Consider the following 27,648-nt stretch of genomic DNA (forward strand, 5'->3'; position numbering starts at 1 on the left):
GGCACCCATAGAGACCATAAATCTCTTATCAAGTTAAATAGAGCTTTTCATTTGCAGAAAGTTCATATATTCTTTCACCACTTTAAAACGTGCCTGTTTTATACAAACAGGAGGCACATCCATCCACCTGTTTCTGAAGAGCAGGAGAACTGAGCGGTTGTGATTTGGAGGAATTGCTGTTTTCCAGATTTGAGACTTAGAGCTAAGTGTGTCAGAGAAAGACACATCTATTAGGACCTCACGTTTGTATACTGGATTCACCCTTTACATTTTAAGCCTGTAGGTCTCATAATTTGTAATCAGCACTTCATTTGTAAAACAATGAGTGCCTTGCCAGGAGACCACTGTAGCTTGCATCACTCATTGTCAATGTCAGCACTAACAATGGCAATTAAGACTTTTTATACATTAAAAATGACTAATACATGCCTCCCAAGCTATTCTTTTATGCTTTGGGTCACAGGTATTAGTCATTTTAATGTATATAGAACTATTGAACAACTGTTGTCTTCATCACAAACATAAGTAAACGGCTCTACAATGCAGCTGGTTGCGATAGATGCCGGTGTTGACAATTAAGTGCTAGTGCCAAGCACCAGAAATTATCAGCTTAAATTAAGCACTGTGCATAATGATAGCATTTGGTTACACTGCAGGGTGTTTCAGAATGGCCTTTTCTCATCATAATGGTATCCCCAAACTGCTCTGCAAAGCTATACTGACTATTGTTTACTCAAGTTGTGTTCATGAAAAGTAACCCAAACCTGGACACTCGAATTCCAATCAGTGCCCATTGATAGCTATATCTTACGTAGAACAACTTAAATTCTCTCTGCCTTCTAGAAGCAAGATGTGTTTTTAACAATATCCGTATTCCATACACAAGGGACTTAGGGGGTCATTCTAACCCCGGCGGGCGGCGGTTGCCGCCCGCCTGGAGGGAACCGCCATTTGGCCGCCCCGCGGTCAAAAGACCGCTGGGGCCATTCCAACTTTCCCGCTGGGCCGGCGGGCGCTACCTAAGGTAGCGCCCGCCGGCCCAGCGGGAAAGGGGCCTGCAACACTGAAGCCGGCTCCGAATGGAGCCGGCGGTGTTGCAGGTGTGCGATGGGTGCAGTTGCACCCGTCGCGCATTTCACTGTCTGCTAGGCAGACAGTGAAAAGCATGCTGGGGCCCTGTTAGGGGGCCCCAGGACACCCGTTCCCGCCATCCTGTTCCTGGCGGTAAAAACCACCAGAAACAGGATGGCGGTAAGGGGGTCAGAATCCCCATGGCGGCGCTGCTTGCAGCGCTGCCATGGCGGATTCACCCAGCTGGGGGAAATCCGGCGGGAAACCGCCGGACCCGGCTTTCTGACCGTGGCTTTAGACTCTCACAACTTCAAAGGAAGTGAACACTCAAAGGTGAACTAGGGTGGCCCTAAGGTAAAAAAAAAAATATCCTCCCTCTTTCAGAAACAAAACTGTAATGGTAGCACATCTTTGAAAAAACACAAGGGGAATAAGGTATATTTACTGGAATCCTTTATACAATACATTCTACAAAAAATTATAAAGAAATGAACAGACAAAATTTACCAGTTTCTTAAACAGATTTATAATTTTGCCAAATCTTCCCCAGTAGATGCTATTGGCACCAAGTGTTGGCACCTGCTCCGAAGATCGCTGAACTACTTCCGCTTTTCTCTTCCTGTACCTCACACACGTCTCTTGCACCTGCAACTTTCGAACCATTCAAAGCTTCCAATATCCAGTGGATCACTCTTCATAGCATTTCATCACTTACGTAACTGCCCCAAGAGCCACACCTTACCATCACTCAGTAGTGCAGCATTGCAGAAGATCTACAAGGCTGCAAAAGTCTTTATTCATCCCTTCTCACTTTACCTTTGTTCCTCACTGTGATCCAATCCCCAGTACTCAATTTTACCTCCAAATAAAAGTGCTCTACCTAGCAACTTCACACAATGTGATTGCAGCAGGCCATTAGCATTTTCAACATTTCCCTGTGCCATTTCAGTATGTTATTGTTTCACCAAGTGTAACATATTCCTTAGCAGCCCGTTGAAACATTCAATAATTCTGTTACCTTCTAGATGATTAACAGATGTGGTTCTATGACTATATCATTGCTTCTCGAAAAGCTTTTATCTGATAAGAATTGAGAGCCATCATCACTCACCAAATGATTGGACAAACCGTCCCTCTAAGAAAACTATCCCAGAACCTGATAATGATAAAGATGTCCACTTCTGGTCATTTTTATAGATGATCATATGTCACCCCACAAAAACAAAGGATGGTTTTTTTCCTAAAATTTTACACTTTATTACATAATTATGTATTTTAGTATGGGTTTGTTTCTACATCTAGCCAAACAGTATAGTCCAAAATTTCACTTAGTTTTTTTCAATAAACATTTCACTGTCATAAAAACAAAATAAGAAATTAAAAAACACAATGTGAACATTAGTTCAAGGTAGTGCTTAATTTGTAAATAAAAAGGTGCAGGTGCCCAAAGCCCTCCTCTTAAACACGCGGCTGCTGCAATTAAATGTGTGAACACGGAATAGTGAGACAGCACAATCCTGAAGCCATGTCGTGCCTCTTCAATCCATATAAAGCCACTACCTGCCCCTTCAGCTCACTCTTGCAGCTTTCTACATTCTCCCTTTGTGACGCTTTTGATTTTTTTCTTCCTCCGTCTTTCCCATATGTGTCTTTTGCAAATGCTTGAGGACGAAGAATAAGCCCCGGCCCTCAAAATAAGTGCAGGTGCTCAGCACCAGAAACAACAAGCACAAATTAAGCACCGCCAACAAGAGTTCATCAAACTGCCCCTGCACATCCTGAGGCAAGCTTGGCACAACAGCTCTTGCCATGTCCATCAGGGCATGAATATACCTCTCCAGCACACAGGTAACATTGACAGATTTCAAGGCTATACTACACGAGGGGAAACCCTTCTTTGCTATTTGCTCCATTCGCTTAGACTCTCTATCGGATGGAGTAGCAGGGAACAAACTAGGTGCAGACCGGGCATAACAAGAGACTTCCACTACAAAGCTCTCAGGTGTTGGATGCTGAGACAAAAACTGTGGATCACCTGGAGCAACTCTGTACCTCCTAGGCACAGTCCTGGAAACCACTGGGGTCGTGACAGGCTTCCGCCAAATGTCTAGAATGGGCTCAGTAAGGGCATCATTAAATAGGAGTAGGAGCTCCGAAGACGTAGAGGAAGGATGCAACAACTTAGTCAGAATGTTCGTCTTCACCTCCGATGCTGGTAAAGGAAGGTCCATGAACTCAGCAGCCTTTCTTATCACGCTGTGTTGAGATGCTGCCTCCTCTGTGAGCTCGCCAGGGGTTGAAAGATCCCACTCAGGGGATGTATCTAGGCCACTTGCAGAGTCCAGGCCCTGAAATTCCCCATCGGCTCAGGAATCTCCCCTTCCCCCAACAGCTGTTGCTGATCCTCCTGCTCCCCCAAGAGCCTCAAGGGCCTCCTTCTCGACCTCAGGCTGGCCTCCAACAGTGGCATCGACAAAGAATTAGCAGACGTCAACGACGCCAGTTTCAAAGCAGATAGACGCTCTGGCGGAGGAGAGGGTGGAGAGACACTGTGTTCCGATCAGGACCCATCCGGCGCCAGCATCGACTCCATTGGCGCAGTCAACAACATCATCTGGGATGATGACGTCATTGTCGCCGAACCAGCACCTTCACCTGGATAGAAGGGTACAAACAGGGCCTGTTTGTACGGCGCCGGCAAACCCAGCGTGAAAGCTAATGGACCCGTGGGACCAGCCGGTGCACCAGCAGGGGCCATAGCTCTGTTGAAAATGCTAAACATAGCATTAAGCAATGCTGCTGGAACCACTCCTGGAGTCGGGAAGGCAGGAAACCTCTGCTCATCCTGAAGCGCTTGAACCAAATCTGAAGCTTGTACCCCTGACTCCTGACCATGAGTTGACAAAGGAGAAAAGTTAACCGGAGGACTCGCCGGGGACTCGAAGCCCTCTATCAAAGTCGGCGCCGGAGAAGCCTGTGGACTCTGAGGCTGAGGAGTGACCGTTGGACTGACCTCCCACGCCGTACGGGGCTGTCTCAGAGGGGACTGAGACCGATCCCTGGAAGAACGGCATCAAGAAAGGTGCTGGCACCGATTCTTATCGGACCTCAAGGACGTAAGTGCAGAAGAGTCTCTCATCTTAGATCTTCGATGACCCTTATGCTCCTTCTTAGCTTTTGCCAAGAAGAGCTTAGCCTCTCTCTCCTTCAAGGCCTTCGGGTTCATCCGCTGGCAGGACACGCACCCCTCCATGTCGTGGTCCAAGCTTAGTCCACAGCACCACAAGCAGTCCACATGAGGATCTGTAACCGACATGCGACCCCCACACTCATGACAGGGCTTAAAGCCCAATTTTTTCAGTGGAGACATTGTAACTCAACAACAACTCCTTTGAAACAGTAACTGTTCGAGAGCCAGGAAAAAATTGTTAGCATTGAAGGCGCGTAGAAAAGAGAACTGACTTCCGCACGCTGGTGAGGACTTCTTATTACCAAGATGACGTTAGACAGAGTCCCGTGCAGAGCTGTGCAATTGTGACGTCCTCGTCAACATGGAGAGCTAGGAACTCCCGTTGAATGGTGATGCATTGGTAGAATTCATAAGGTGAGAAATCCACAGGTAGTTGTATCCATCATAAATATTGTACTAGTTCTGAATTATTTATTTATCTAATAATCCACAAAATAACCTGTCAACACACTGCACTGTTATGTGTCTGAGAAAATTAATTAAAATTGTGAGCTTCCGTTTATTTATTGGTGGCTGCCAGTGGTTTCATCTTCAAGGTGTTCCAAAAATGCACAAATTGCCAAACCAATTTAAGTTTACAGTTTTAGAGTTTGATTTATGACATTTTTTTATTTTCATATGTTCAGCCAAGCTTTAATTCAACAGAATAATTACTATTCCTCTCTGTGTTTAGGATTAATTAGCTCATTCCAATGTGATGGGGGAAATCTAATACAGTGTCACAGTAAACCTATACAGAAGATCTGGAAAAAAAGGCAAAAATACATTTTTACATTATAAACCCTGAGACGGATATCTCCATTTTACAAACTGAGAGGTATCTAGAAATACCAAGTATGAAACCTGAGGTGAATGACAGTTTGGATTTTGACACTGACCTGCTTGAAACTACTTGAAGGACTTTGGACTCATAGTTTCTGTGATTCGTATGGAAACTGCTGGCACCCAACATCAGTTGCAGCTTTTGGGTTTGGCCAGTTGGAAATGTTTCTTTTGTAGTTTCTGAGATTGCGACCAGACACTGCACTTATATGGCCTTATGGGACATATATCCAACACAGCCTCCAGGTTGGCCTTGGTCAGAGTTTTGACTTGCAGCAGTTTGAATATAAAAGTAAAATATTCAGTGGGACAACTCCAACTGCGAATGCTCAAGAGTCAGATAGGAAGTTACCTTATGCCACAAACTTTCTAGAAGTACTATCTTGTCATTATTTTTCACTTTCAGTTTTTAATGTACTATTTCTGGAAATAATTTCCATTGTATTTTTGTAGTTATTGTGTTGTCCAAGTATATATAAGGTATATTTAAGGAGATGCTGCTTTTTCATTTTCGTTTGTAAAAATATTTAGGGCCATATTTATACTTTTTGACGCAAAACTGCGCTAACGCAGTTTTGCGTCAAAAAATTAGCGCCGGCTAACGCCATTCTAAAGTGCCATGCGGGCGCCGTATTTATTCAATGACGTTAGCCGGCGTTAGCCGCCGGCGCTGCCTGGTGTGCGTGAAAAAAACGACGTACACCAGGCAGCGCCGGCGTAGGGGGATATGGAGCTTGGGCGCCAAAAAATGGGGCAAGTCAGGCTGAGGCAAATTTTTCGCCTCAACCCGATTTGCGCCATTTTTTTCCACTCCCAACCCCCATAGAAATGACTCCTGTCTTAGCAAAGACAGGAGTCATGCCCCCTTGCCCAATGGCCATGCCCAGGGAACTTCTGTCCCCTGGGCATGGTCATTGGGCATAGTGGCATGTAGGGGGGCACAAATCAGGCCCCCCTATGCCACAAAAAATAAAAATAAAATACTTACTTGAACTTACCTTAATGTCCCTGGGATGGGTCCCTCCATCCTTAGGCGTCCTCCTGGGGTGGGCAAGGGTGACAGGGGGGGTCCCTGGGGGCATGGGAGGGCACCTGTGGGCTCCTTCCGAGCCCACAGGTCCCTTAACGCCTGCCCTGACCAGGCGCTAAAAAAACGGCGCAGGGGGGCGTGGCTTCGGGCGTCAAGATGGCGGTCGCACTCTGAGAGTGCTCTGGACCCCTCTGTCATCCGCCCATAATTAGCACAGTCCAAGGGAGCTGAAAGACACCGTTTCGGACACCCCTGTGACCCTGGGTCTCGCGGGGGTCGCGCTCGCCGAAAAGAAAAAAAACAGAGACCCTGCACTCTATGCCCGCGCGGAGATCGGGCCGATCCCGGGAGGGAAAACAAGATGGCGATCGCGACGCGCCCGGCCGGGCCGGGCCGAGGCCAGGCCGATAGCTGAGCTGATGACGTGCGTGGCAGGCTGAAAGACCGGAGAGAGTCCCTGGGGGGCCTGGACCGGGCCCCGGCGGTGGATCCCTGTAGCCGGGCGGCCGAGGAAGAAGGCACCAGGTGAGCGGCCCCACCCTGTGCACTGACCTGCGGGTGCAGGCCGGGAGGCCTGGGACCCCCCATCCATCCTGCCTGGCCGCGAGACGGAAGTGAAGCGGCCGGGCGTGGACGAGAAGACCGCCGCCGCTGCTTGTTCCCCCCACGGCCCCCTCCTGGTACGTAATAGGGGCTGGGGCCACGCGGGGGTCGGGTCTCGACTGGAGGTCGGGCGGGTCCGCCCGGGGGGACGGAGACGATACCCGGGGCCTGGGAGTGGAGGAGAAGGAAGGAGAGGGGGTCGATGAGTCGGAAGAACCCCCCCTCCCCTGTCATTGCTACGGTGAAGGGGACAGGCGGTGGCCCACCTCCGGATCCCATTCAGATCTCCGTCAAGAGGGGATTGGCCAAGGACCACGCCAAGAGCTGGTAGCAGACCAGGTTCCGAGGAGTGGAGACACACACCCTGAAACAGCCTGAACTCCAAGGCCTCGAGTTATGGACAATTGACCCTTGTAGAGACAGATCTGAGAAGTGGAGGCCAGCGTGTGGCGAAACGGGGCCCTTTACGGAAACACCAGATCCTGGGTGTGGTGAGGCTTTGAGCCCGGAACTATAGTGAGTCCCTTTCGCCTGGGAAGAGGGTGAGAGAAGGGGAGCTACCGGATGGGAGCCAACGATTAGATCTTTCAACGATACCGGCAAAAGATGCTTCCATAGAGCCCAAGAAAGAGTAAATTAGTCCAGACAACGCCCCTGAGACAGTGACACCCCGCCATCCCTGCGCGGAGCGACGCGGCGGTACCTTCCCTGGTCCAAGACACCGGTAAACAAATTAAAAAACCTGGGCTTGAAAACATAAATACAGGGAGTGGGACACACCCGGCTCCCGCCCCGGACACCACGATGGGAAAAGACAAGGCAAACAAACAGCCTCCACCCTCCCAACAAAAAATCGATCAGTTCACGACGACGGCGGGCCAGCGGGGAGGGGGAGACGCAGCCACCGGGGGCCCGACCCTGGACGGAGTGAGCGCCATTCTCCAAGCTATTCAGTCATCGCAGGTAGCCGTAGAAACCAAAATCGGAGAAGTACGAGTGGATATGGGCCTCATCAGACAAGACCTTAGAAACGCAGTAAACCGAATCACTGAGGTGGAATCCCGAGTTTCCCAGAATGATACTGATTTGTCTGACCTCAAAATCAAAGTGGCCCAACTGCAGACCCCAACAAACGAGCTTCACCGCCGTGCAGAGGATGCTGAAAACCGGGCAAGACGCAACAACCTACGCTTTATCGGCTTCCCCGAGGGTATAGAAGATGACAGGGCCTCCGAGTTCCTAGAGAGATGGATCAAAACGTGGATGCCGGACCAATCCCTCTCGCCCCTGTTCGCAGTTGAACGAGCCCACAGGGCACTCGCACCTCGCCCCCCCCCCGGGCGGCCCGAAGCGCCCAATGATCGCACGTTTTTTAAATTTTAAAGATAGAGACAACATCCTTAAAGAAGCGAGGAGGTTGGAGGATCTTCAATGGGAAAACCACAAAATCCTAATTTTTCCGGACTACACCAGAGAGGTCCAAACCCGCCGCAGGTCGTATGAGCAAGTTAAGCAAAAACTCAGGGCAATGCAACTTTCATACATGCTCCTCTTCCCTGCTCGCCTCAAAGTTCTCATGGCTGGGAAAGCATACTTCTTCGAATCACCTGAGGAGGCGTGGGACTGGCTGACGGAGGAGGGCGTCGGGCCCGGAGGGGTCCATTGGGGGCTGCCGGGAAAACCCCTTGTGTCATACCCCCCTCTTCAGAAGGACCTCGGAGGAGCAGGCGACGCACCAGATCTCGAAGAGGTAGACGGAAAGACCTGAACACTCCTGCGGACGGTGAGACGGCCCAAGACTCAGGCTCACAGACTGAGATCACGGCGGACGCTCTTCCGGGGCCTCAGACACCGGCCCTAGTGACAGAAGATGGTCGCCTGAGTCAATCTCCGGTGCTCGGCTGACAAGTCGTGTGCGGCCCCCTCGTTGGACGCGGGAAGAGACTGGCCGCGCCTGATGTGCTCGGGCAGGCCCCAGTGGGACTGCCGTTGTCGACACCAGAGACCTTTTAAAATATGGTGTTGAATGCTCGCTTTGCGACCGCTAATTGCAACTGATCCGAAAGAAAGGAGGGGTCCACCACTCCACCCCAACGACAGCAATGCTGGCTGTCTGGTTTTGGTTGGGTTTTTGGGCGACAGATGCTTCCGGGGTGGGAGTATGGGGAGGAGGGGAGTTTCAGGGGGGGGGGGAGTTTGAGTTGGGTTTAAAGGGCTACGAGTTAGTCAGCCTGGTTTGTAACTTTAAGATTTCGCCTAATTGTTGGAAATGGTCGTCCCTGGGTTTACACCCACACACTAAATCTTGCGTAACACCTACACACCTCACGCTTGGCCCTTGATGACCCAAGTCCTTTCCTGGAATGTAAATGGCCTATTGGACAAGATCAAGAGATCAGCAGTATTCCACACTCTCCGTAGATATTCCCCCTCCGTGGTCCTCCTCCAGGAGACCCACCTCCTGGGATCCAGATGCCCTATGCTCGCGCGAGGAGGATATGATAGAGTATACCACGCAGGGTTCTCCAGAGGCTCTAGAGGGGTGGCTATCCTACTGCACCGATCTTTACCCATGGTGATCACAGCCACGCAGTCCGACCCACAGGGTAGATTCGTAGTAGTCACAGGGACTCTTCAGGGACACCCGTTAAACCTTGTATGTGCCTACGCCCCTCCAGCGGGGCTTGACACCTTCCTACTTTCGCTCCACCGAGTGACCTCAGGACTTCCCCAAGGGACCACCCTACTGGGGGGCGACTTCAATGCGGTCCTTGACCCAACTCTGGACATATCTGGGGAAATCACCACCAATAGATCTCAGAGGGCTTTAGCCCTAAGCAATTGGGCGGAAAGCCTCGGCCTGTGCGAGGTGTGGTGCACCTGGCACCCCAGAGAGCGCCAGTACACGCACACGTCCGCGGCCCACCAGACGCAATCCAGAATAGACCTTGTGTTTATGCCCGCTCTGGACTTCTTAAACATCACCGGGGCAGAGATTCTCCCCCGAGGGGTCTCGGACCATGCGCCGATAAGTATCCGACTAGGCGGAGTAGACCCCACCAAACGGCCTATGGGGCGCCTGAACGCTTGGCACCTGCAGGATAAAGATTACATGCAGGAGCTCAGGAATCACCTCAGTCAATATTTTGAACTTAACGTAGGTTCGGTTCAATCCCCAGGAATAATATGGGCCGCTTGTAAGGCTACTCTTAGAGGGCACGCCAAACACATTCTTCGGTCCCGTGAGCGGGACCAGAACTCCCAGATCTCTGTAATGGAAACCGAGGCTCTAAGACTGGAACGCCAGCATGTAAACTCGGCCTCGGCCTCTACCATGAGGCGACTGACTAGGGTGAGAGAGGATATCAAACATATGATGCTGGAGTCGGCCAAACACATGTGGAGAGCCTCAGCAGCCCGAATATATGGATGGGGGGATAAAAACGGGAAACTGCTGCACTGGCTCCCTTGTTAAAACATCTGCAGAAATTGCACAGAGCTTCGCCTCCTACTATACGCGTCTATATGCCAAGCACCCACGCCCCCCATTGAGAGAGAGACCCCACTACTAAACGATATTACCCTTCCAAGGGTGTCCCCAGAGGCGAGAAATAGAATGGAGGAGGCCATTACCCTTGCTGAGATTGGCAGTGCAATATCTAGCCTGGCAACGGGCAAAACCCCAGGCCCGGACGGCTTCCCAGCAGAACTATATAGTAAATGCAGGGACATCCTGGGTCCCCACCTACTTAATATGTACCACGAAGCTGAAAACCAAGGCCGCTTCCCCACTGAGATTGACCAAGCGAAAATTGTGGTGATCCCCAAAACCCAGCCCCCTTCACGACACTGCTCAGCGTACCGGCCCATCTCGCTCCTAAATGTCGAAATTAAGGTACTCTCCTCGATCCTTGCCTCCAGACTAAAGGAGGTAATGCCCACTCTGGTTCACCCTGACCAATGTGGCTTCATGCCTACCCGTAGTACCAGGCACTGCATCAGGCGGTTACATCTGGCTTTGGCGCACCGCCAAACTCTGTCACACAAATACTTGGCACTACTTCTACTTGATTTTGAAAAGGCCTTTGATACGGTGGATTGGTCTTACCTCGAACAGGTCCTGCATAAAAATGGGCTCGGACCGAAATTCAGAGGACTAGTGAAACTCCTATACTCTAATCCGACTGCCCGAGTCCGGGTGAACGGAGTAGTCTCCGACCCGTTCCCCATTGGCCGTGGAACGCGACAGGGATGCCCGCTATCCCCTCTACTTTTTGCGCTAGTAATAGAACCCTTGGCGATACTACTGAGAAACGACCCATTGATTGAGGGCTGGCACTGGCCCATCGGTTCGGAAGACCGAGTGGCATTATACGCAGACGATGTTCTTCTGTATATCTCCAACCCACCCAAAAGCGGCCCGCGCGTCCTAGAAATCCTGAGACTTTTCGCAGAAGCCTCAGGATTGATCCTGAACCCAGCCAAGTCTCTGCTAGTCCCCCTACACCGCTCTCGCGACTGTATAGACTGGCAACGAAACATCCCAGTTCGGAGAAACAGCTTCAAATACCTAGGAATACATATCTCACTTCTTCCCGAGTTAGCATGGGAACTTAATATCACGCCACTAACAAAGAAAATCAAGCTCGACCTCCTGCGCTGGAAGGTGCTTCCCCTGAATCTACTTGGCAGAATAGCGCTGTACAAGATGATGATCCTCCCCAGGCTCCTATACCTCCTACAGAACTTCCCACTTCCCGTCCCCAGGAAATGGTTCAGAGAGATGGATTCCTTAGCGCGCCAATTCATATGGGGCGGAACTCGCGCACGATTGTCACTTAAAACATGTCAGAGAGACATATACGAGGGGGGCTTAGGCATGTCTAATATCCAATACTACTATCTAGCGATGCACACACTTGTAATTAATGACTGGGTGGTAGGTGGTTGGTCAGACCCCGCATACAAACTAGAACTACAAACAATGGGCTACCCACAGATCTTCGGCACCCTTTATGGGAATCCGATCCCTCGAGATACCCCAGATGTAACCCAAGTGGTGCTACAGGGATGGCGGACAGCTCAGAAAGTGACGGGGTGGTGGGGACGCCTTACCCAACAGACCCCGCTATGGCACGGGAGGCAGTTGGAACATGTGGCAGGCCTAGAGGGCCTTCAGACCTGGGACAACATAGGTATCTCCACTCTGGGTGATATCTGGGAAGGGTCACATATGCGGTCCTTTCAGGACCTCCAGAAACAATACGCCTTGAACAAGACACAGTTCTACCGATACCTTCAGTTGCGCCATGCCCTACTAGTCCACATACAGTCTGGAGACATCATCCCCGAGCATAGCCCCATGGAAGCCAAAGCTCTGATGGGAAACCTGGGCAGAGGAGGGGTTTCCCAGATATATCGCACCCTAACTACCGTCGCGGCGGGCCCCCTGGGAGGACTTCGCAGGAGGTGGGAGGATTGGGTGGGTCCCATAGAGGACACGGATTGGACAGAAGCACTGATGGCCCGCGCTCCCTTACAATGGCCACTCGCCTCCGGTTAATACAAACCTACTTTCTGCATGACGCATATCTCACGCCCGACAAACTACACAGAGCGGGCCTCCGCTCCTCGGCGGAATGCACACGTTGTGGGAGCCCCACAGCTGACTTCTTCCACATGGTATGGGCATGCCCGATAATAGCGGCCTACTGGGGGGGCGGTTGTGCAGGAGATTTCTGGGGTCTTACAAGAGGAGGTGGAGAGGTTGCCAGTGCCCCTCCTACTGGGGGTCATGGGTGACACTGGGCTGAGAAGATCAGACCGGACCTTTTTAGGGATGGCATGCCTGGTGGCCAAGAGGGATATAATGACAGAGTGGAAGGCAAAGAATGCACCGACACTGATTAAGTGGAGACGGGGGGTGGATTGGTGTGCGCAGCGTGAGAAACTTATATATGAGGCCAGAGGTTGTTTGAATAAGCATAACAAGATATGGGGGAGGTGGGAGGGCACGGCAGGCTTTTAGGTTTTAGGATTGTATATTGTATGTATCAACAAAGTGTGGGGGGGACCTAGGATTCGACCATCATTGTTTAAATGCCCGTTGGCATCATGTTGATTTGTATTTATTACTGTTTTCGTGCAAAATCAATAAAAATGTCTTTATAAAAAAAAAAAAAAACGGCGCAAAAGCGTCCGTACGTCATTTTTTTTGACCCGCCCACTCCCGGGCGTGAATTTTGCCCGGGAGTGTAAATACGGCGCACATGCCTCGGAGTAAATTTTTTAGACGGGAACGCCTACCTTGCATATCATTAACGCAAAGTAGGTGTCCACGCTAAAAAATGACGCAAACTCCATGGACTTTGGCGCTAGACGCGTCTAACGCCAAAGTATAAATATGGAGTTCGTTTTGCGTCGGAATTGCGTAAAAAAAAACGACGCAATTCCGGCGCAAACAGAGTATAAATATGCCCCTTAGTGTATTTCCATATTTTGCTTACCTGGTGCTTTCTAAGCAAATAGGTTTGCAATTGTATTATTTTTGGATATTTTTGTTTGTTTTATTCACATTGACTGTAATTTTCCACTTTAACCTTTAATATTAATTGGTGACTTTTTTAACCATATCTGCTTCTTCGTCTCGTCCGATCCTCTTGTCACTGGTAATGTTTTCAATTATTTGTTATTTTGCGTTGATCTTTAATGTGTTTTTTGACCACCAAATATTGTATTGGTCTAATTTTTGTTTTGTGTATAACATCTGAACCGCGTACTCCTTTTGCCTATTGTTCTTGTAATTTGTCTTATAAAAGTTGTATATTTTTACTTCAACAGGGGTGGACCTTGAATTTCCGTTATTATATTATTATTGTGTGTTGGTTTGTTTCAAGAAGTGCACTAGTAACCTTTTGATGTAATCTGCCTGGTTGATCCGACCAACGTACCCTTAGGTTTACCGGACTGAAACTTTTTTTTATTGTAGACTGAACGGTGGCTTACAAATCAGGAACATCTGCATAATGGGCAGAATTTCAACATTCGATAAAACCTCTGCTTTACAACTGGCTCTGTGCCATTGATACTTGTGGACTTTTCCCTGGATGCACCTTGCCTATACAAATATAAATATATGTGAATTTGATCATTTATGGATTGAAGTGGAAATAGGCCCATATGTTCAGGACCATTTCCTAAAATCCTAACGTTTTCTCTACGTTACCGATGATGTTATTATTTAAAAAAGTAAACAAGAAAGGGGCTTTCTAGATACTTTGCAAGGCATGGGTTGTGCACCAAATATATATTTGATACCTAACATAAAACGCACTAAAACGTAGGTCAGATCCATTCTACGAAGAGTTTAAAATGTAGCATGAAATGTTGAGTACAGATATATTGTCAATGTCTGAGGACCTTGTATAGAATCCCTATTGTAATTCCCCAAAAAAAACCTAACACCAAGATATTTCATTTTATTGCAATGCTCTAGGACAATATGTGTAGCACATACAGACATTTATGAAAGGTGTTCTCGCTTGGTAAATAATAATTGTACTTGTTTATTTTCAGGGAAACGATGTTCGGATAATTCTTGGACAGTTTGATGAACATATGGCAGCAAAGGTGTTCTGCTGTGTAAGTAAACGCATTTATAATTTGCAGAAACACATTTTAACCCCGGGGAATAAGAATAGCACTTGAATCAAACAGTTGCTTTGATGTCTCCTTTGGACTCACAGGTTTATTTTTTTTAAATGCCTAACCTCTCAGTATTACACCATCAATTTAACCCCCCACCCACACACAAACACAAAGCCAAGAATATGTAAAACTCCGTCAGCTAGATTGAGGGATTGCCTTGGATCTTCATCTGGTCAGTATGTACGTTTTGAGAATTATACCACTAAAAAATCTGGTTGGATAATGCTAAAAGAAAGTTCTTGTCAATATCCTATTCATACGTTTTAGGATTGAAAACATAGTACGAATGGAAACATTAAAAAAGGTCAAAAGAGCCACCTAATGGATAACTTGAAATTGTTGCCAAAACAATGTGTAGCGTTTAAACTGGAAATTAAAATTTCTTCAACAAAAATGAAAATTGCATTTAAAACAATTCAAGGTTCTTGCATGTTAAGCTAACGTGGTCGCTTGTTACCAGTCAGTACAATGAGTTACCAGATCAAGACCTGAATAATTAAAACTACAATTGACTTGTTTTATTTTTAGGGAATGTCTGCTCTCATTTCACAAACTGCATTTCACATGAGAGTCCCAAGTCCTCTACCCAGTTATGATTACACAGAGGTATTTTTGCTTGTATAAATATGATGGGCATACTCAAAACACCACCACAGGTTGAAAGGTCTGGCCAAATGGGCTGAACTTTGTGGGTCTTGCCCGCATTAAAAACAGACAATGAGAGGGCATGAAGGAAGGAGAAGCAGTAATGAAGAATACAGAATAGTGGTATGAATTACAAGGGTGCATTCAACATCATCGTTTCGGAAGATGTATGGAGGGAATCCCTTTTTGTCAGTAGTTGACATGCGGCTAAACACTGTGACTTTCTAGAAGTGTATGGGGGAAGTGAAACCAGTGTCCAGTTTGAATGTTCTGCACTGGGGGAGGTTCATCCTTGGACCCAAAAGGGGCAAATGGCATGCCCATACTCTCTTTTGCCTTCAGATATCCTTGAATTGTTGTTTTCAGTATACATATCAAGAGAAGTTGAAATATTGATACAACTAGGAGACTTAGCTCGTAAAGTATTACCTCAGGTGGGCTCTATGACACTAATAATCTCAGTAATTTGCTACAGTGCTGCTATGTCCCATATAAATTGGGTGAAGTGCTTGAACTGAAACTAAAACTAGATATTCATCACGTCTAGGCTATCCTATGTTCTCTTTTAACTTTCCTTATAAAATATATTTTCAAAAGAAAGTCTCCATTGGTTGACTTTACATGTATGTAGTACTTTGCCAGGAGTTTCCCAACTAACCTTTTAGGAGTGTTCAACTGCAAGTGCTGTAGCATGTGTCATCAATAGTGGACATTAAAGCTAACCCCTTAGGATGGTTTATAATCATTCTTAGCACAGGGGCCCTAGTTGAATAGGATGAGTTCTTCAAGACCTCTGCTAGTTTCTTCATTATGGGCCTGATTTAGAGTTTGGCGGATGGGTTACTACGTCACAAAAGTGATGGATATCTCATCCCCCATATTACGATCCACATAGGCTATAAAGGGATCGTAATATAGCGGACTGGATATTCGTCACATTTGTGATGGAGTAATCCCCTCCGCAAAACTGTAAATCAGGCCCTATGTCTGTTACTGATGGAACTGGAGATGTAACATGCATCAACAGTTGTGAAGCAGTATGTTGTTTGTCCAGTTACATTTCACTAGGATTGATCATATGTTGTTGCCCTTATTGTAATGCCATGCCCTATCTACTCTTATTGTATTTATGTTGCAAACAATGATGAGAAGAAAGACAGCTGGCTTTGTGCTGTGGACAATGTGAGGAAAGCAAGCTCCAAATTTACTGAGGAAAATGATTTCCTGCAATGTCATGCCTGCCAAATATTCTGGATCATATAAGCACTGCTCTCACAGTAAAAATTAAAAAGAACACATTCTCCTTCAGATGCAGACATGATGGAGTATTCCACCATGCACAGAAAGATAGGTGTCTTTCTCCTTCACTCATGCAATGGTCACCACTTTGAAGGTGACTCTAGAACATTATTTGAGTTACTCAGATTGATCTTTGACAAAATATTTCCCTGATGGATATATTTTCCACATTGACTGTCAACCCCAAACCTACAGCATGATTCAGGCACGAACTGCTGGCTGGGCATGGTCGACGTACAGTTTAGCAGCGGTCAAAGAACTGAGGGAGTCAGTGGATTGTGACTCCATATTGAGCAATCTTTTGTGACTGGCAGTGAGATTATGCATTTCAATCCTGATTATTGGGAAGACGAAAGCCTTTCTGTTAGTCAGGGAAAACTGGATTTCTGCAAGGGGACAGAGAATATGCACCATATGAATGCTTAAATCACAAACACAGCTATCGTGCACCACTGCCACTAAACATCACTTACATTTAGAAAGTCTTTTTATGACATAAATGTGCACTGCTTTGACTTCAAAAGTCTTCCAGAATGCATTATATTTCACATGAACTTTGAGGTCTTAACTCTGCATTGTACCCACCACATGCCGTTGAAGCGCTGTGAAGTTTTGAAGCACTGGAGTTTTCAATATGGTGCTGATGATGCTTTATTCCTGGTTTCTTGAGCAGTCTATAAACAAGTGCCTGAAGCTTGATGAAGTTAAAGAGTGTTTGTTTGTAGAACATAGCTATAGCTTGAGGCTTCCAAGGTACCCATAACTAAACTCTAGCACGACAGAAAATCTGAAAAGCTGCTTAAACAAAGCCTATAGACATGCCTTCTCCAATTGTACAAACAAAATTCAAAATAGAGGGAGAGGGGGACCAGGCGCAAAAAAGGTCCAGTACCCGGGTTCCGTTCAATAATTCATAAAAAAATAAAGGGATACTGTTCCTAACAGAGAAGATCCTAGAAGGCTATGGACTCACTCAGGTCAATCAGTAAGGGGATTGCTCCCTTAATTTTTGGTGCCCTCACAAATCCCAAAAGGGAAGTCATGTTTCATCAGCGGGCTGATCCTTGTAGGACTGGTGCTGCAATGTCCTATAGGCCCCACAAAGGATCACTTTAGCAAGATCCTTTTATTAGATGCTGTATTGTGAGCACACAGTATGGAACACACAAACCTTAACTCTCAGACTTAGTGCCTTGTTATGAGTGTGGCTGTCTGAGAACTGCCACATTTGCGGTGATGGTCAAATCGTGCATGCCAGGAAGTCCCAGCACCACAGTACAACCCTGCCGGGCGGACCCGCCTAAAGACCACCATCACCGCCAGGAATATCATTCTTAACGGGCTGCTGGTATTCTGAGTTGTACTCAGCCATGGCGGCACTGAACTCAGCGCCATAGTGCGGATTACTACTCAGCTTTCTGTCAGCTTTAAACACAGTGTGCTTTCTGATGGTGCTGGTGTGCTATGGTATTGGCCTCGCCGAAGCCAATACTGTAGGACTGTTCCCGCCGGTCAGCCAGGCGGGACGTGTAATACAGTGTTCCAGCTGGTCAGCCTGGCAGCAACATTGTAATACGCTTGGAAGTGGGGATACCACTGGTATAATGGTGGCTTCTTCCCCATAATTTGGGTGTTGGCTCGTGTGACCGCCAAACTCGTAATGAGGCCCTTACTCCCTTAATTTAACAAGGGACAAATACATAATTTTACAGTACTGCCTCTAGCATAGCTTTTTACTGATCTCTAGCTCTATACTGCAGCATGCAGGAAGCATTCCTCGCCAACCCTTTTTCATGAAAATTACATCAGCCACACCACCCTGCACAATATAATTGGCTCTTTAATACACACTTCTGATTTTACCTGTTACAAACCTATGGAAATATACTCTAGTAACTAAACGATGTCTTCTGTAATTTGTACACTCCTTCTAAAAGCTAGATGCAGTTCATATTATTCTCAAAGTAAAACTTAGATATTGATTAGTCCATGTTAAAGTACATTGATAAGATATCATTGGACTACTGAAAAATAAAATTGATAATATTCCAGAAATAAAGCTATTTGTGTTCTCACTGATGCCTCACACACCAGTCCAATTTGTGGGCTTGAAACGTGAATCCAATTTGTGGGCTTGAAAGTGGATGTGCAATCAGGCATTTCTTGAGTCCTTATACTAATAAAATCATACTGTTGTGCTGTGCAGTATTTAAGGGTAATATTGAGGGGACAAAGTACATGATATGATTAATGAGTTTATCAGGTGATCCTGTTTGTAAGTCATGGAGACCGGCTGACTTAATTTTGAAGTTCTCAAATAAAGAGCCTAGTACCTCATTGCGTAAGGTTTGTGTAGTAATCAAAGTGAGAAAAAAAAGTGATAGTGGCAAGAAGTTAAGAAGCTGCAGTGTCATTTCTATTGTAGTAATTTGTTCTTTGGCTTCAATAATTACCTTTTAGTTATGGCATCAGTTGTTGCTATTTGTTCTGCATGGATTTGATGATTAGGTGTATAATTGTATCCATATTTTTTGTAGTTGTATTGATTGTAACCTAAGTATTTCAGGAGTTCGAGTGTTATGCATGTTATGTGTTGGTTTACTGATTACAATTGTTTAGATTAAATACAATTTCATGTGGTTTCTAAATAAAACGTCTTCAACATTTAAACAGTTTATATCAGTATTGTCAGTTGTACAGAATCGAAGTCATTATGCTTCAATTTGATGGTTAGGTTTTTATACATTTATTTTGTATTTCAAATGCTTCACTGGTTTTTGAAGAATGCGGCTGCAAAAGAAAACATAAAATAAACAAGATTCAGTCAATACAATTATCTCTGGAGATGTGTTTCAGTCCAGTTCTCTTTCTATTGTATAAAATAATCTTTCTCCTCATATGTGCCTTCCACTGGGTAGTAAAATATCATATTGGGTATCTTCTGGCAGCATCAGTGCACAGCAATCTATAAGTAGGTCTAATTCGTAACACTTTTATTAATATAATGTTTTAGTCTCACAAAACGTACATAGTTTTGGGATCTGTGAGATTATTTAACTAATGCATGTTGGAAAATCCGATTGAGAGGAAGTTAGAAAAGCTAAAGAAGCAAAGGTGAGATAACCTCTAATACTTCAAAAGAAAGACAGAAAGGGTTAGTGAAGAGAAATAGAAGAAAGAGTGAGGTGGCGGGAGGGGCGTGGGGGTTGTAATGGTGATCTTCCATTTTGAGTCAGTTCTTGGCCTAATCATGGTAATTTCGTTTTTTATTTATGCATTGAGTTAGCATATAGCTTATTGAAATTAATATTCTCACATTTAAGCATGTTTCACATAGGACCTTCGTTTCTCCTAGCATGAGCTAACCATGTCCACCGCGTATGTGGTGAAAATTTCTCACCATTTTTCAAGTTACACATCACTGTCCTGGAAGTCATAGTCGGCAGTAACTTTAAGAGTGATGAGTCAATTCTTTTTTTTTTACTTTCGGAATGCTTTACTTCGATAGACTCCTAAGCAAGACCAGTTGTATTCTAGTGTCGAAGAGCTGGTTCAATTTCCAGTAAACATCCAACCACAGTGGGCAAATCTTTGAGCATTTGGCCATTACCCATATTAATGTACCATCCTTCCCTCCACAGATTAAGCGTTGTTTCTTATTTTTTAATACTACATTGCATTTGTTTGCAAAGTTCAATGAGGCGGCTATAGGGTACAGTTAAACGTGATATTTTATTTGTGCAGACACTGTAGATGATTTATTTTTGATAGTTGAACTGAAAATGTTTATTAATTTGTCTTCTATACATTTATGTTTGGGCTGTTCTTTACCTCCTGATTTCGAATGCTGATTGAGTTTTTTAAAGTATTTTTGTTGACTGGGGTTTGCTTACTATTTTGTAGTATTTCAGACTAGTCACCATTTTGTTAAAATATTTGGTATATTTGGTTGAATGCGTTTAGGCTGTCCAGTATTTCAAAAGAATGTATAAGCTTTGGGTTTAAGGAAGCTTACAATTCCATATTGGAAAAATCAAACTTTGATTGAAATCAGTGGAAGGTCAAGGAAGAGTCTAGGGGTCTGATTTAGATCTTAGGCAGTGTTACCGTCAAGCCTCATTAGCGGCGGACTCAAAAAGACCATCAAGCCAACTGTGTTCTACCCACTGTATTTAGATGTTATAGCGACAGCAAGTGGATTGACTTGTGACGGATTTCTGATGGAGGGAGATGGTGGTGGAGTCCAATGGACTCCATATGATGGCAGGGGTTGTGGAATAGGCATAAGTGACACTCACACACACACACTGTACCTTAGCCATTTGTGTAACCCTGGACTTCACACTACACAACACACCACATACACACAATAACCCATTGCAACACAACCTGTACATACCAAAAACACAAATTGAAATACATCCATGCAACAACTTAAACACACCATTGACACAGCACCCACACATGACACAACCACATCACCCACTACAACTACACACTCAATTATACAAACACATTCACACACAAGCACAACTACACACATTACAACAACGGCAAGCACATGTGTCACATGGCAACAAAACATACACAACATTGGTATCACATGCAAGTGACACATATACAGACACAACCACACCACCCACTCCAGCTCCCTCCACCACAAATATTACAGACACACATACACAACAGATAGCACAAACCTACCTAGAATGGTCCCTCTGCAATGCGCACACGTGGACACCATTGTTCAATGTGAGTGTACAGTCATTCTGCTGCAAGCATTCATTTTGATGACACCACAATGACAGTTGTGTATGTGTGCGATATGCGTGTTGTGCCATTGTGTCCTCAGCCATGTGTGACACCAGTGTGTAATCCACATATGCATGTCATAGTAATTTTAATAGATGACTGACATATAAATGCCTGCAGTGCGACCTCCCAGGCATAATGTATGCAAGGGGTCATTCTGGCATTAGGAGGCCCGCACAAATGGCGCAGTGAATTCTAAAAGATTTCACTGCGCCATTTTTGGCATCATTTTTAACACCTGCTCAAAGCAGGTGTTAAAGTGACACACCCATATTAACCTATGGGTCTCCTTGCACTCTGCTCCATTAGCATCAACATTTTTGACGCTAGTAGAGCAAAGTGCCACAATAGCATAAAAAATGTTGACACTATTGGTCTAACGTGCGCCATGATGCACTGTATTATACATATAGCACACCCATGGTGTTGTGAGGTGGGGCAGGGACGACACAAGAAAATTGGCGCAACAGTAATAATGCTCCAGTTTCTCGAAAATCAGTTAATATGTGTCTATATTTACCCCCAAACATTGACGTTTTACAAAACAAAATCATGAACCAGACCTGATATATCCTTATGTCAAAGGAAGGTGTACTTGATAAACTAGCATCTGCAGTCAAAAAGAACAGCCCAAGGTTTTAATAGGTCTAAGCACTCGTGGACAGCAACCACAACAAGTTAAAAACGTCTACTGGCACTCTCTCTCCTGTTCTGGTCATAAAGTATGGTTGTCAGTGCTTGGTGTGCAATGCAACCAGTTCAGGCAAACAACTGACCCATAATAAATCTATAATAAAGTGTACCTTCTCCTCCTTAAAATGCAATAAAAAGATATGATCTACTGTGTTAAGTCCCTTCAAGTCTACTCTTTAAACAAAATGAACTAAAAAGTCAAAAAAAGGGTTTGCCAACATAAATCAAGAAACCAATGTAAAATTATGACAGCCCACCTACTTCAAAATGTTCCACAGCACAGTCCTTCAGAAAAACAACTGAAATGGACAGGTTTGAATGTTTCAAATAATTAATACAATCCTTGTTAGGGTGAACCCCAAAAGTCACTAAATAAACCCATGCTTAGCCCTCGATTAGATTGCCATAAAAGCAGTCAGGCTTAACTCAGAGACAACATGTAAAGTATTCACACAGTCATGTATCAGTAATTAGGTGAAAACATAACACAAAAATCCCAAACCAATTAAGAAAAATAGAGTAAAAGTTATTAAATGAAATGACAACAAAAATCTTTAGCTGGGGCTTCACCTTGGGTGGTCGCAAAGCGGTCATTGTTGGCAATAGGAACAGGTCACCATTGGTGGTCGATGTGAGTGGTCTATATTTGGCGCAAAGAGCAGGTCGTCCTTTGAGCATCACATTGGCAGGAGGCACAGCAGTCATAGATGATCATCGCTGAAGTGAGGAGAAAGGGGAGATTAGTATTGGCAGGCATCACAGATGCTCGTTTCTTTGCACGAAATGTCCACTTGCTGCAGCAAGGAGCACCAAACTATGGATTTTCACCAGGAGTTCAGGAGTACACTCTCTTGATAGCCAAAGGTCCAGGACCTGGGGGTACCTCTTGAGGATCAGGAGGCACTACACCAGAGGCCAGCGGTGGGGCTGAGGCAGGTCCAAGTAGTGCTGGTCAGCCAAGCAGATGCAGGGAGGACTCTGTAAACTTGCTGTGTCCCTGTAGCCCAGATAGAAGGTCAGCCAACTGACCCTTGTAGTCACTTCTGGGGAGCCTGCATTAAAGAAAAACAGGTCCGGTCTTCCTTCTTCAGAAAGCAGGGCAGTCCTTCTTCTGAATTTTCCGCAAGTCCAGGAGTCTTCTGAAGAGAGGTTGTGAAAGTGCTGTTCATATGCTGAGTGCCTTCCTGTGGGTGGGGAATGCCCCCTTTCTCTAGAATTCCCCTTTTCCTGTGTTTGGCTCCAAATTGTCTAAAGGAACAAAGGGCAGGCAGGCCTAGGTGGGAGATGCATTTGTTAGCTGCAGGGCACGTAGCACTTAGAGGTCAGCAAAGGGGTGAGTGTAGACCTGAGCCTACCTGTTAAAGCTGAAGCTCAGGATGAGCTGAGTACAATCCTGCAGGACATCCTGCTCAAGAGAGGATTACCATACCCCACAAACATGGCTCTTTTGTGCCCGTGTCTGGAAAGAATACACAACACAATACATGATCCAAGGCACATTTGATTTCGACAGAAAAATGCCATTATTCTAAGAGGACCATTTTCAGAATATTAATCTAAAATCCAAAGCATAAAAAGGATTACTTCATCTGTTCCCAGGCTGAAGTTATCACTTATTAAATGTAATAAGGTAACCCAATGTTTTCCAATGGATAGATGGCCCTTGCAGTAGTAAAAACACAAACATAGGAGTTTTTCAATTCCAGGACATGTAAACTTTAAACCTATAAGTCCTAATAGTTAAATACAATGCACCCTACCCAATGAGCCTTAAGGGCCTACATTAGGGGGTGACTTATATGTATTACAAAGAAAAAAGGTTTATTTCACCAGGTCGAAATGACAATTTCAAAGTGCACTACAGACTTCAGTGGCAGACTTGAGGCATTATTTTTACAGTGCGACTATAGTGGGTGGCACAATGAGTGCTGCAGTTCACTGGTAGCATATAATTAAAAGGCCCTGGGTATATGTAGTACTATTTGCTAAGGACTTGTAAGTATATGTAATGTGCCCATTAAGTGTACTTGAAATTTACAGTGTTTAAGGGAGAGAGTTTAAGCGTTTTATCACTGGTTAACAGGAGTAATACCCTAATGCCAATAAAAACATGTAGGCAAAAATATGGGAGTTGACAATGGTGACAGCAAAAAGTCTGGGGGTACCATACAAAGGATGACAGGTCGGGCGTGGCCAGAGAACCTGAGATGCCGGACGCATAACTGTGGCGCTTTGCTCTTGCCTCACAATTATCCTGAAACTAACCATCCTGGGGCCCTACCGGCAATAATACCTGCCTGATCCCACAACCCTGAGCTGGAGGCGATGAAAATTATCTACCTGGATAGTGCCCTGGAGCTGTGAAAGCAGAGAGTAGATCGCAGTGGCCGGATCCAGATCGGAAGTGGGAAAGCGAGGGTGGAGAGGAACATCGTTGGGTCTTTTCATTCTGCACTGGGTGAACAGCTGGGCTGACCGAGGACTGAGTGGGAGAGGGTGGGGTCCCGGTGTGCTGGACTATTTGGCCCCTCGTCGAGGCTCTGGGCTGTCACCTACACCAGGAATCGATGATTCCTCTGAACCATGCTGACCCTCCCGCACTGGCAGCAGCAACCACTGGGGACGATACGTGACGCTGGTGCCATGAGAACTGAGGTGGATGCATGACGCTTGAGCAGCCTGGTCTCTGTTGGAGGCCTGGTCTCTGCTGCATGCCCTGTGGAGCGAGGACAACCCTGAACATCAACGGAATAATCTCCACTACGCAGCACCACCTCAGGTGTGCGACGAGCCCTGTGTGGAACTGAGCGAGCTGGGCTGGAGTTCACGAGTGGGGGGCTTGATCCCAGGGCTGCTGCCCTGCACCCGGTGCAGGGGCAGACCCTGAGATCACTCTGCAGGCCCACAGACTATATGCCTGCTTAATAAGGAAGAAAAGAAACCCGCAGCAGCAGCATGGGGCCTGGGCCTCACGCTGCCTTGTTAGGGAAGAAGGATTGATGTGCTACAGGTGAGATTGGCTTGGAGACATAAGAACTCTTCTTTGGTGCCCCCCCACCAGACCCACCTGAGAAGCACTGGAACACAAGGGGTGCCAATCCACTGCCCTGCACTGATTAGAGGCATAAGGCGGCCAAAAGTCACAGAAGACCTCAGTGAGGCGCATGCCCCTATAAGAACACCCTAGCTACTACAGAGTCCCTCGCTGCAAGGGAGATAACACGGCAGAAGATCAGTGACTGAGCCTAGACCAGAGGAGGAAGTAACAACAGGCTGAACCACCGGTCAAATCTGGCGGGACAGCTCAATCGACAGCATTACTGGCAGGTCCAACACTTCATAGACTAAGCATGGGGAAACCCAAATCCAAACAGGGGGACACGCAGGCGGGAGCATTGGACCTGGCCCATGCCCCGTGGGAAATGGCGGAGGTGATGGGAGCTACGGCTCCCATACTTCAAGTGCAATTTGACAGAATCCTGGTGACGAGTGCAGACACCAAAGTTCACTCCAGCAAGATACTGGGGTGGTGTCTGTGGGACTCCAGCTATTGCAGGACAAACAACTGAAAATGGTGTACAGAATGACAGAGGTGGAAACGGGGCTCGAGGAAATACAGCTAACCCTATTAGACCTCAAGAGACAAGTGGCAATATTGGGCGACAGAGTGCAGATATTGGAGCGCAGGACCGAAGACGCAACCGTTTTGGAGGGCTCAAAACAAGATAACGTGGTAGCATACGTGGAAAAATTGTTTACCACTGAAGCAGCACCGGGAAGCCTGACGCCCTTTTCCGCTACTGAGCATGCCCACAAGTCCCCGCAGCCCTCCTCGCGCCTTATCGTTGCAAGACTTCTGCATTTCAGGGATCGTGATACTCTCCTGCAGAGGGCAAGGAAGGATGGACCATACACCATAAGCAACGGGAGAGTGACACTGTTCCCTGATTATACGCTAGCAGTTCAATCCAAAAGAGCCTTTTTCATGTCTGTCAAGAAAGCACTTCGAGAGGAAGGAATCAAATATTCATTGATGCTCCCAGCTAAACGGAAGATAATGCTGAATGGCAAGACACATGTCTATGAGGATCTTTTGGAGGCGGGAAGAAACCGAGTAAAGTGGAAACGGACAGGGAAAGGGCAGCGGCTCTACAGGCAGCAACAGCCATTATGAGCAAAACAGGCTCGGATTCTGAACAGGAATCACAATTGGATAAACTGACAGTAGAGAGGGTTCCACCATGACATGAGTGGTCTTGCCTGGATTGACACCACAGTCAGTGAAGGACCTGATTTGACCAGGCATGCTGCCACTGATTCTTGCTTCTTGGAAAATGAATCACCTTTATTTCCCCGCATGAAAGGCCTGCAATTCTTCCCCCCCCAAAATGTCGTTTAGCTCTTACTGGGAGCCACCTCCATTACGAAACCTAGGATCTACCTGATTAACAGTTCAGGCACTGACGATTTTGAAGCTACAACTTATAACTGGCCCTTGTTGTGGACTTATGGGTTGGCTGAAGCGACCTGTGCTATCTCTTCCGGCACTCCCTCACTTGACCCACGGCAGGAGTTGGGTGAAGAGGACATGACGTATTTGGTTCCCGATGTTCGTAAGTTTGGACGGCCGGCCATTGCCATGTGGTCTTAGGGAAGGGGAGTTTTGCGTTGGGTTTGGTTTTGTTTAGACATCTCTGGGGCACAATGCTTAACTCAATGGTTAGTAAAGCACACACTATGACATATGGGAGGGTCTAGGACCACAGAACACACTGATTTCATATGGCAGGTGCAGGCAATATATTGACATGTATATCCTGGAATGTAAAGGACATGGGGTCTCAATCTAAGTGCTATGCTATCCACCGCTACTTGAAGCGCAGAGGGGTACAAATAGCCATGCTACAGGAAACTCACCTAGCGGGTCAAGAGGTAGAGCCGACTCCGCCAGAGTTGGCGGGGACACCTATTTGCAACATCCTACTTGACTTATGCCCGAGGGACCCTGCTGTGGATACTGGCAGGAACTTTGTTTGAGCCATCCCTTTCCCTGATTGACAAATAGGGACGATATATTTTGGTGACGGGCATACCTATGGGAACGGAAATCACACTAGGCAGATTATATGCACTCAATCATGAGCAACTTGCCTTCTTTCAGTCTCTGTCCACACCACTGGGTCACCTGGCGAGCCACACGTTAATAATGGGGGGAGATTACAATTGTGTGACTTACGTAAGACTGGACTGCTCCATCCCACTCATTACCGGCACACCCACTCACAAAATGGCCACTGGTTTTGCAGAATGGCAACGCCGCTGGGGATTCGTAGATAACTGGAGGGCTCAACATGACAGGGACCGCGACTACTCATTCTGCTCCTCCACACATATGCTACACATATGGCTAGATGCCTTCCTCTGTTCTGACCAAATGAGCAGGTGTATAACCTTTATGAAATACCTTGGGCACACACTGTCTGACCACAGCCCCATACTGCAGGGTCTCCGATTGTTGGAAAACAGATCGGTGATCCCCACGTGGCACCTGCAGCCGGAGACGCTGGAGGACCCCACCTATAGGGAGACATTGCACACAACTATTGCCGACTATTTTGCTACTAACCAGGGCACAGCCTCCTCCCCCTTGCTGGAGTGGGAAGCATTTAAAGTAGTTGTACAAGGTCACTGCTTGGTACAATCTGTGGGCATAAAT

At 46.4% G+C, this 27,648-nt stretch overlaps 1 protein-coding gene across 2 annotated transcripts in view; it reads left to right on the forward strand.

Moving 5' to 3' along the window:
- The window catches only part of GABBR2 (gamma-aminobutyric acid type B receptor subunit 2), a 3,493,747-nt gene that overhangs the window by 1,420,222 nt on the left and 2,045,877 nt on the right, over positions 1-27,648 (forward strand). For both annotated transcript variants that reach the window (XM_069219613.1, XM_069219614.1), the window contains exon 5: positions 14,352-14,417. In XM_069219613.1, coding sequence (XP_069075714.1) covers positions 14,352-14,417 — 66 coding nt within the window. The remainder of the gene's footprint in view (positions 1-14,351; positions 14,418-27,648) is intronic.

Source organism: Pleurodeles waltl, chromosome 2_2, assembly GCF_031143425.1.
Source record: "Pleurodeles waltl isolate 20211129_DDA chromosome 2_2, aPleWal1.hap1.20221129, whole genome shotgun sequence".
NCBI classification, from domain to species: Eukaryota; Metazoa; Chordata; class Amphibia; order Caudata; family Salamandridae; genus Pleurodeles; species Pleurodeles waltl.